The sequence below is a fragment of the Sprattus sprattus genome, assembly GCF_963457725.1.
Source record: "Sprattus sprattus genome assembly, chromosome: 20".
In the NCBI taxonomy this organism is placed as follows: domain Eukaryota; kingdom Metazoa; phylum Chordata; class Actinopteri; order Clupeiformes; family Clupeidae; genus Sprattus; species Sprattus sprattus.
In genome coordinates this window covers 1,269,879-1,281,795 of record NC_137918.1, presented here as the reverse complement: position 1 = coordinate 1,281,795, position 11,917 = coordinate 1,269,879, and the positions used below count along the sequence as shown (strand labels likewise).

The window sequence follows — 11,917 nt, the reverse complement described above, 5'->3', positions numbered from 1 at the left end:
AAAATACAGATCATGTCTTGTTCTACAAAATGTCTTTGGCAACCCATACTTCAACATTTTTATACAAAAATACATGTAGATGAAAAAGTGGTTAGCTTGGCATGAGGACACTTGTGCGTATTTCTTTTAAGCAAGGCCATGTGCGCTTTAGCGTGGATTTAGCTGAGGATTCTGTTACACAGTGAAACTCTTTCTCAGGATAATGACAGGAAGCAGATGACATGGTGGAGACATCTGCCTGCTACAGCCGAGGTATTATCAATATTAGCACTGACTAACAGCAGTACCTCAAAGTTTGCCGTTTCTCTGCGTTCAAAAGCACACTGGCAACTGGTTCATTACCACTGTGCCTATTTGAATTTTAGGCAAAGAGAACTTTTCACAAACATCTGCTTTGCGAATAAAGGTAAATGCATATCATATGCATATCTGTGACGTGGTGAGTATGAGGGTAACGGTCATGCATATCTGTAGGCTACAGCCATCCACACCCACCGTGTGCTCATTCACAAAAAGCCACACAAAGTAGACACACACACACACACACACACACACACACACACACACACACAAATATATTTATAGAGTCCCTGAGGATGTGCTTTGCTATTTGAGAATCACAAACACAGGTCATGCATCATGGGAAGTGTAGTTTGAAGCATTTGGCTCTTGTACTGTTCTAAAGCACCACAATCATTGTAGGAGCCGCCATTTTAGCATGATCAGACACACAGACAGACTCATTATTTCCCCACAACAGGACATGAGATAAAACATCAGTGCAGTTAAAGAGCCTCACAAAAACGCGCACGCGCACACGCACAAACAATATGTGAAAACATAACAAGAGTGCTTCCTTGCTCTTCAATTTTTTGTAATGCTGTGCTTGTTGTGCATTTGTTGGACTGTGTGTGAGATATTTGTATTCGTCAATACATTTGCCCCATCACAGATGCACACACTCTCTCCTTCACACACACACACACACACACACACACACCTCCCTAGCATCAAGACACAAAGTGCTCCTCCTCTTCCTCCTCCTCCTCCATCTTGTTGGGTCCGGGGTCGCTAAAGCAACGCGGCAACCTCAGGTGGTCTGACTCGCCGTGCGGCACACTTAGCTCCGCCCCCAGGCTACCATCACTGCTGTAGGCCCCTCCCCTTTCAGAGTCCTGCTGCTGTGACAATTCGTCCACCAGGCTGACGGACTCCTGCGACAGCTGCTCCATGCGGGCCATGGGGGCTCGGGTCACCTGGATGGACGGCACCACCGACACCTGGAACCTGGAGCTTGGGGTCGAGGCAGGCGTGGAGCCAAACACCTGGTTGTCTGCAAGGGCGAGGTTTGCAATTAAAACTTTATTTGTACGGTCAATTAATTAATCTTTATTTGTACAGTTAATCAATCAAACTTTATTTGTGCGGTCAATTAATTAAACTTTATTTGTAAGGTCAAATCACTCGAACTTTATTTGTACAGCGCATTTCATACCAGGAAGTAACACTATGCGCCTCACAGGAGGAAAAATGGGGGGGGGGGGGGTTACAAAACACTTGTAAAGATACATAGATTTTCCAGAGATAAATAAACAGGAAATGACTTACTAATCACACTACTTTCAGTCACCTACTCGCCTTGCTATTGATTTCATGGGATATTATTGGAATTCCTGGTAATGCCAACATGTAACAGTGCTTATATTGTTGTCTGTGAAAAACTTCCAACATATCTCAAGGAGCTCCATGAGGCTACAAACAATGTGACTCAGTAAACCAACAGCACGTCACACACACACGCTGAATGAAATGTAGGGGTTAGAGTGTCTCACCTGACTCAAACCGCACTCTCCTGGCGGGTGGGGAATTCTGTTTAGCTGGAACTGTCATGTAATGACTCATCTGTAGGACGTCAAACACAAACATCTAAGCACACATGTGCACAAGACAAGAGTGACGTCCAGCACGTGAAAGTGTGTGTGTGTGTGTGTGTTTTTGGCCTACCCTTCTGTGAATCTCGACTCTTTGCTTCCTCATCTGGGCCTCACTATAGTCCTCCTCCTCTCCCTCCAGAGGGTCTTCAAATAAAGTGTGCCTGCTGTAGGAGCGGAGCTGCAGCACACACAAACACAGAGAGAGAGCGAGAGAGCGAGAGAGAGAGAGAGAGAGAGAGAGAGAGAGAGAGAGAGAGAGAGAGAGAGAGAGGTCAAACATACAGGAGAAAGAAAACAGAATAAGAGAATAACTGCATACAGCCTATTTACATCACGGTCTATCTGTTTGTGTGTGTGTGTTTGTTTCCATGGAATGTCATCTCACCCTTTGTCTGGTGTTCTGCAGGTTGGCCCTGAGGATCTTTCTGACCTCCTCCTCACGACCTCTAGACATCCGGGGAACACGCTCTGGAACCGGCCTCTTGGGCTGGATATTCCTGCAAGCACGCACACACACACACACACACACACACACACACACACACACACACACACACGGGTCAGGCTCATATCTTTTGATCAGCTTGGGCCTTTACCATCAACTCAAAGTTCACCTCTGCAGCAGAATTACCCAAGGGGAACACAGCATAGGTACACAATACAACATAACACACACACTCTAAGAAAAACTAAAATCTTATTTTAGTTACATTTTTGGGTATAGAACCTTTTCTTCATTTACTATTATGAATTAGCATATTTATTTGACAGTATCTATATGTCTGTTTAGTATATTTCAGTATTCCTCATCACTGATTTACATTATTTAGTATCAAATTGTCAAATGAATAGCAACTGCTGCCCAAGGTTCTGCAGACGTTAACATTGATAAGTTTAAATAGATGTGATTACATCCTGACAGCTCTTTTATCCTCAGAAGCTGAGCAAACACACACACACACAAATACACACAAATACACATACACACACACACACACACATACAATACACACACCTTGAACCCCAACAAACACACCTACATCACATTATCAAGTATTGATGCAGCAGAGATCCCATTCACAGTCTGACACACCCCCACACACACACACACGAACACAAACGTACTGCATGGAAACGTTAGTGTACGTGCTGCCGCCCTCCAGCATCATGAGGGCCTGCTTGAGCTCCAGCTTGTGGTAGAAGGAGATGAGCTGTGGCTCCATGGAGCGCTCACCCGCTATCAGCCACCTCTTTACATAGGCCTTGTTAAAACGACTTAGCCTGGGGGGGGGGGGGGGGGAGAGAGACAAGGGAAGGATTTATGAACAGCCAACAAAAAGGACCACTGAAGTACAGCACACAATACACAAGGCCCTTTTAAAACAAGCACAAATGACAACCATTTGTCCTTTGCATTATGTGGTGTCTTAGACATCATGAAGGGTAGTATGCATCCTGAAGGACATTGAGTATCACAAAGGACAGTACGCTCACTGAAGGACATTGAGCCTCATTAAAGCAACAGTGTGCAGTAATTCTGGGGGGGGGGGATTTAAGAACAGCAAATCAAATTTGACACAAGAGCCTTCCAAAAAAAGCATTTCTGCACATTTCCTGTGGAGTGGAGTGTGTATTACACTGGGGGATACATACTTGTCCTTCCAGTGGTGGTGCCCGCAATGTCCACACACATCCTCAATGCCCCCGAGTAAATGATCCAGGAACTAAAACACACGATGGGTGAAACAGAGGAAAAAAGAAAATGGGCGTCATTCAGATCCATTTATCATACATGTCACCAGTTATTATACTACACTTACCAACGGCAATGTGGATGCCCTACTTGCTGGCCGCTGCAGACCAAAGGGGCTCACCTGAATGTGGATCTCTTCATTGATGGAGTGCTTGGTCTCCTTCTTCCTCTTCACAGCCAGCAGCTCCACCAGGGGCCGGATGGTCATCCCCTGCAGAGAGAGAAGAGAGCTGTAGTTTACAGCCTCCACCTTCAACCTTTATATGTGTTGTTTCAACTTTCAGTCTTTGTTGATTCAATACTTTTGATAACAGAGAGAAGCAACACCACGGTGTTAAATAAATACATAATATACAATATAAATAATGTTTAAGTTTATGAGCTGGCAGCTCAGTTGATTACACGGCATATCTATGATGACACCACAATGGCATCCACCATCTGAACACCATGACAGACCCATCATCAACATGTAGGTCTCTGCAACTCAAAGGAAGCTAAATGAAAGGGCCATTTCTAATGCATAAGTCTTTGGTCTTATATTTGATGTGGTGGCCAATACTATTCACCTGGACGAACACAGTGAAGAAGACCACTGTGATGATGGCTGTGAGGAACATGTTCTTCTTGGTAAAGTGCTCGGGAGACAGCAGGTACACCAAAGAGAACGCTATCGCCCCCCGCAGGCCGCCATACGCCACTATGAACTGGTCTTTACAGGTCAACTTCACAATACGAAATCTGTTGATGATTAAGGTTAAGCCAATCACTCCTGTAAACAAAATGAGACACACACAGAGTTTAAAAATATAATCCACATTCTAGAGGACGGAGTGAAAAAACACAATAAAACAAACTACAACCAACCATTTCAACATGATTAGATCATCTCTAGCTTCCATTCATCTTTATAACTTAGAGGATACCAAGTCGTTCAACATTAGAATAAAGAAACATCTCCTCCAGTGCCTGTGGATATTGCATTGTGCTTTATCTGTACTCTGAAATCTGTTATTATTAGTCTTATACTAATGTCCAGATGACAAATACAAAAAAATTTAAATAGGTCACACTCACCGAGCACACGAGAGAGGAGGCAGAGGAAGACAGTGACAATGATGAAGGTCCAGTTCCACTCGTGAGGCCCTGCCACTGTGGACACGCCCAGGAAGATGAAGATGAGCGTCTCGCTCACACTGCTCCACATCTTCAGGAAGTACTTGATGGTGGTGTAGGACTTGTGGGACACATTAGCCTCCACATACGGCCGCATCACCACCCCACACGCAATCAGACTACAAGAGAGGGGACAATTTTTTGAAACATTAGTTCTGAAATATCTCCTGATATAAAACTTAGTCTGTGGAGAGTTGCTTATTTGTATGCTTATGTTCATTTGCACACCTAGTGAGAATTGTTCTTCATTTCAACTGGAATGTTCCTCTCTTGTTTGTGATGAAAGAATGTATGAATGAATTAATGAATGAAGAGCTTCCATGAATTTCTGCCACACCATTGGTTCATATGCTATACTGCAGTATGACCTTGTGAGTTAAACACACTAAGGCACTTCCAATAAAATACATTGTTATATTTCCCTTCTAACATGTATGAATGTATCTGTATATGAATTTAGCATCGCACGGAGAGAGTATGCAAACGTACGCCATGATGCCGGACAGATGGAACACCTCGGCTGACAGGTAGGCCATGTAACTGTAGAGGAAGACGAAAAGCGGCTCGATGACACGCGTATGCGAGGTGAAGCGCGAGGTGAACGCCCCCAGGACCCCGTAGATGGCGCCCACAAGGATCCCACCCAGCGACACCACCAGGAAGCAGACAACACCCAGACAGGCGTCCGCCAGGGTCACCATTCCCGCGTTGGAAAACTCCTCAAACAGATGGTAGAGGACCTGGAACAGACAAAAGAGTAAGAGATGCCCTACAGAGGTCCTATCTGGAACCTCCACACCACAGTGACATCAGGGCCTAGTGCACTACATGAGCCATTTTTGTTGCCATACCAACATCCCGCCTCAGGTCATTCTCACGACTTCTCTGCACCATTATGACATAAAGGGTTTTGTTTCTATCATTTGGATTCTAGTACTTAGTTATATAGTTCCCTTCAACCTCCACACAGTGACTCACAGACCTCCTATACAACAGTGACATGATAAACAAATCAACTGTACAATTATTCCCTGTCTGGAAAAGGTTTTCAGTATCTTCTTCTGCAAATTCCTTTACGGCACTGCCATCTGCTCATGCCTCTGGAGGCCTGCTGGACTGCTTACAGGAGTGCTAATTCAAAAAAACAATTGGCTTACAAGAGTTAAACTGTCAGGCTGAGCAGAGATAATAAATCACATTTAATAGACTGAGTGGAGAGATAATCAATCACATCTTTTCCTGTGGGGAAAACAGAGGTGCTTTCTTGCATTTATATCTGCTTCATCTACATAACCTATCGAACTTCCACAATAACAGCCACATTATCAAGTCAACTTTGTCATCGCCTAAACTGGCAGGTAACGAAGGACACTCCAGAGAAACTCCTCTGGCTATAATCTGGGCTGCCTGTCAACTTCATCAGACATAATCTGACACAGGTCAGATTTGCATCTACAAGAATCGCGTTCATTCACCCAGCCCCACTGGGTGCTAGAACAGACAAGTGCTGTGTCACGTTTAATGAGTCATCGATCGTGGCCGTAAGCGTGGTTCACTCTGGCTGACTCTACAGTGGCCCAGCTGGTGCGCGTGGGTGATTAATCCATAAATTAAACACAGCATAAGGCAGCATTACTCCCAGCACGGAAACCCTCTGAATGGGTTTTTCTACAGACTGTACATACATAGACATCTTGTACATACATACAGACATCCTGTACAGATATATACATTGATAAGGACGAAATCATGGTTAAGGGACTTGTTAAGTTTCTATTAGCTTTGAAGATGTGCCCTGGTGTTTGGCTATAAAGGTCAGTTCAGATCGAAGATTTGCTACGAGACGAGCTGCAACTACTTGAAACTTGTTACAACAAAGCGTTCTAAAACCTGAGGGTTATTATCGCTGGGACATCTTACAAAAGCATCAATGTTTCCGTAAACAACGCATATGTTACATCCCTCATTCTTCCCACCTGCACCCTGCAATCAAAATGAATCCCGCCCTGGAGGTCTGGGACCAGCGGGAGTCATGCATGTCCCTAGTAAGAGATACCCCCCCCTCGTTTGGCATCTTTGGTTGAATACTCACATTGACTTGTCCTTCCCCGTGCCACACTCCTTGCCAACTATTCCCTTTATCACATTCCTGGACAAGTAGCCACTCTGGTTATGACATCACAGCCCATACACCTCATCACTCTAAAGGTTCCCTCATTCCCATGTAAACAGTCATTGAGTAGCCTAATGTCTTAACTTTTGAATTCCTGTTTACCACCTACACTTTTAGGTAACGGTGAGATACATATTTGACAGGTTTGGACCATTAGCTCACCCTGACGTTCAGTAAGGAGGCATACTCACCACAGTGACGGCATCATTGAGCAGTGACTCTCCAAACACGATGATGTGCAGCAGCTCGTTGATGTGGATCTCTTCAAACACAGCCAGCACCGCCACCGGGTCTACCGCCGACACGATGGAGCCAAACAGCAGGCATGCCAGTAGGCCGACTTCCTTCAGCTCCCCGCCTTCCGCCTGGCACACTCCATACAGCACCATACCCGTAAAGGCGGCATTCCACAGCGTCCCTATCACGGCGAACATCAGGATGGTGCCCACGTTCTCGGAGAAGGCGCGGATGGGCAGGAAGTAGCCGGCGTCCAGGATGATGGGCGGCAGCAGGCATAGGAAGAAGAGCTTGGAGTCGAGGACGGGCGGGTTCTCGCCCACCAGCTTCATGAGGCCGCCCACCAGCAGACCCACCACGATGAGTAGGCAGCTCTCTGGAACCACAGCAGACAGCCGTGGGACCAGGTGGAAGCCTGACGGGGAGGAGGGAGAACAGCGATGACAAAAGACAGGTTAACACAGGGGGGTGTCTAACAATAATGGAGTCATTACAGAGCTGAGTGAAGACAGAACTAATGGGACGTAATGGAACATAATGGGAGACCACTAAAACCTTATTAGACATTAAGGCAGCAATAAGGAGTTCGATTCCAAAACTAGCAAGCTCACTACCCAAAAGGCATGCAAAAACCTTGCAAACACCACCAGCAGCCCAGTTGACACTGATAGAAGCTTGCCAACACACTTACTGGTGTCTTTTGACAGTATAGCTGGCACTGTCATGCTGGAAAGCTTTTCTTCATTTTTGCAGGATATTACAGCCCGTTACACAGAACTACATGGCATATCCTGGATGGCTAGTGGGAAAGACACCGGTGTTTATCTGTCCTTAACATGACTATATGTTGTCAAAATGAATTTGAGGATGGTACCATGGTGTCAAATTGTTGCATAAGACCTGCAGCGGGTAAAATAAGTATTGAACACGTCACCATTTTTCTCAGTAAATATATTTTCAAAGGTGCTACTGTCATGACATTTTCACCGGATGTTGGTAACAACCCAAGTAATCCATACATTCAGAGAAACCAAAACAAATGAGTTCACAAAATATATTACGGTAATAATTTAAAATGATACAGGGAAAAGTATTGAACACATGAAGAAGGGAAAGTGCAAAAAGACATGGAAAGCCAAGACAACAGCTGAAATCTATCAGTAATTAGAAAGCAATCAGGCCCCTTGTCAGTGCAAATTAATATCAGCTGTTTCATTGGGAAATTGGGAAAAAAAGGTGTATCATTACCAAGGTGTCACACAAGAAACATCTCATGAAGGGTAAAAGTAAAGAGGTCTCTCAACACCTTAGCAACCTTATTGTTGCAAAACATACTGATGCAATTGTGTACGGACGCATTTCTAAACTTCCTATTGTTCCAGTAAGCACTGTTGGGGCCATTATCCGGAAGTGGAAAGAACATAATTTGACCATAAACTGGTCATGACCAAGTGCTCCTCGCAGGATTTCAAGATTTCTCACATTTGCAGAGGAGTAAAAAGAATGATCAGAGTTGTCCAAGAGCCAAGGACCACTTGTGGAAAGCTTTAGAAAGACCTGGAATTAGCAGGTACAATTATTTCAAAGAAAACAATAGGTAATGCACTCAACCACCATGGCCTGTATGCATGCTCACCACGCAAGACTCCATTGCTTAAGAAAAAGCATGTTGAAGCATTTGAAGTTTGCTGCACAACATTTGTACAAGCCTGTGAAATACTGGGAGAATATAGTCTGGTCAGATGAGAGCTAAATTAAACTCTTAGGATGCCATAATGCAAACCATGTTTGGAGGAGAATGGAAAGGAAGGAAATGGCATTGCACATCATCCCAATAGTGAAGTCTGGAGGTGGGAACATCATGGTGTGGGGCTGCTTTTCAGCATACGGTACTAGCAAACGCCATACAATTGAAGGAAGGGTGAATGGAAAAATGTACCAACACATTCTTAATCAAATCTGCTGCCATCTACCATCCATCTCAGGATGATGAAGATGAAACGAGGGTGGACATTTCAGCTAGGCAATGAACAGCCAAGGAAACTCTCAATTGGTTTCAGAGAAAGGAAATAAAGATGCTAGAATGGCCTAGCCAATCACCTGACTTGAATCCAATTGAAAATCTATGGAAAGAACTGAAGATTGGAGTTCATAGAAGAGGCCCAGGGAACTTTCAAGATTTGAAGACAGTTTATGTGGAAGAATGGTCCATACTCACACCTGAGCAATGCATACAACTAGTTTCTCCATACAGGAAGTGTCTAAAAGTTGTCATTACCTACAAATGCTTTTGTACAAAGTATTAAATAAATATCAGTAAGCGTGTTCAATACTTTTTCCCTGTGTCATTTCACATTATTAGACATAACTTAATTTCTGAACTAATTTGTTTTGGTTCCTTTGTATGTTTGGATTACCTGGGTTGTTCCCAACATCTGGTGAAAATGTCATGTCAATAGCACCTTTGGAAAAATAGTGACATGTTCAATACTTATTTAACCCACTGTATGTGAGAAAGTAGTGTAGGAGAAAGAGAAGGAGGATCTATGCTCAGGGACTACACAGAATAGATATGGGACAACCCTAAAACCATTACAAGCAGTGTGGCATGTTTACAAATTGCAGTCTTTCGAGGGCACAGCCTTACAGTTTGATTAGATGTTTAATCTGGGTTGAGGGGTTTCTGTGTATTGCTGCACTGGGCATTCACTGATACAGTACGCAACCAGCGCTTATGTGTATCTTTTTGGCACTCTTATCAGGCAAAACACCAGGCACACCACCCAGATAAGCCCCTAAGGCCAATGCATTTAGTAACCAAATAGATCAGGAAAATGCCAACTTAAACAATAGAAAGACAGGTCCCTGATCTGAAAAAGCCTGAAACTAATAACAAGCTTGTAAGAGAATCTGAAAGATTTGCACTAGTCAATTATTGGATACCGATGTTACCTCATTACACAGTGTCAATTTATTAAAAAAAAAAAAAAAAAAATGTAAAACTTTGAGGACTAGCAGTATTACACACTCATACACTCGGTCCCAAGGATGGTGAAAACGTTTACCTTTAGTGCATAATAATTACGCACAGCAGTGCAAATTTTACTAATTTATATGTGCATTCTACTTCAAACGGGTGCACTCATTAGAACTTTATGAAGTGCAACGCTAATATTAGCTTTTAATGATCTGCACGACGACGTGACGTAATTGCGTGACGATAAGGAAATTAACAGCCTACAAATCCCACATTATCAGCAATGATACAACAATCACCAAGGAACATTTCCGAAGCGAAAAACTTAATTTACTTACCTAATTTCATTAATGAAGCAAGTAATATCCATAAAGATATCTCAAAGGGCATCCGAACATAGTCATAATTGACAGAGAGGACTGGAAAAGCCTTTTTCGAATGATGACTTGTGCCGTTAGTTTTGGAATCGGTGTGGGAAGTCGTGCCGTTTCCCTGGCCGGTACCGGCGGCGGATGCAGCCGCGGAGCTTGCCATGACAGACAGAATTAATACCACCACAAGGAGACTCCATCTCAGCCCCGGGGAATGGTGTGGAATGCCGGCACCTCCTAAAAGCGCTGGCATCGCAACGACTCTGGAAGTTGAACTTAGTTCTTCATTCTAAACAACACGATAAAGATGCGTATGACACCACTGGGCGGAAATCACCGAGCCACTGGAACAGGTGAGGCCGCGCTCTTTTACGCACATCGATCGACGTAGAATGAGACTGTCTGGCGGTTGGCTCGATGAGTAGGTCAGAAAACGTCAACGCTACAGAGTCCTCATTCTGAAAAAGATTATGGTTGACCCCACAGACTGAAAGATAAGCTCAGTATAGGCCTACTTACTGTCTCTTTACAAAAAATTAATTAGATGACATATAAAACCGTGTCTATCACGTATAAGCACCACATTTGATCTGTCCACTAGCGGTTTTCTGTCCTTTTGGATATATTGGATTTTAGGTTGACTTGTCTTTATATACCTTTCTACAGGTTTAAGATGGCGAGAGGAAGTTTATTTAAAAAAAATAACGTCACTAGATCAAATTATGGCATTCTCATGGCCTGTATATCGTCTGGTTGAAAATAACGTGAGAAGCGTGAGCGCCTACGTCACTGTATAGGAGCTTCCAACCCAACACATACCAATATCCCACTTGACAGTTTGTATAAACAAGCCTGTGATTATCACAGGCAGTAAGGCGTTTTCTTACCATCAAGTAGAAAGAGATATAATATTCTACTCGAGTCACTACCCGATGACGTGTGGTGATGTTGGTGATGACAACGATGATGTATACAGTACCAATATTTACCGCAAGACGTCGGTAGAGATCTACTTACTTTAACTTTTAATGAAAGCAAACGGCGGTTGAACATAAAAGTCCCTGCTGTCACGGTTATCCATTTATTCAGTCTCTTAACAGGTGACATGGATAACATGACCGTACCATTCCTATGAGTTGTCTAATGCACTTGAAAGGAGTTGATGCTTTATGAAGTTTATGTATAGTTTTGACAATTATGTTTTTTTTTTTAATATGCAGGCCCTAATATTAATCTTTTAACTTCCCTAATATGCAGAATTACATTATCTAAACATCCCCAACAGTGCATACTCTG

At 43.6% G+C, this 11,917-nt stretch overlaps 1 protein-coding gene across 1 annotated transcript; it reads right to left on the bottom strand.

The window, feature by feature from the left end:
• Nucleotides 1-1,010: 1,010 nt before the first annotated feature.
• Nucleotides 1,011-10,874, bottom strand: slc9a1b (solute carrier family 9 member A1b; the record flags this gene model as incomplete). Its single annotated transcript, XM_080859338.1, has 12 exons — nucleotides 1,011-1,333; nucleotides 1,833-1,902; nucleotides 2,005-2,112; nucleotides 2,320-2,431; nucleotides 3,060-3,215; nucleotides 3,588-3,658; nucleotides 3,809-3,898; nucleotides 4,257-4,459; nucleotides 4,765-4,982; nucleotides 5,353-5,603; nucleotides 7,228-7,688; nucleotides 10,589-10,874. The coding sequence occupies 12 exons, from the start codon at nucleotides 10,872-10,874 to the stop codon at nucleotides 1,011-1,013; spliced, it is 2,349 nt and encodes a 782-aa protein (XP_080715464.1).
• Between the last annotated feature and the right edge of the window lie 1,043 nt (nucleotides 10,875-11,917).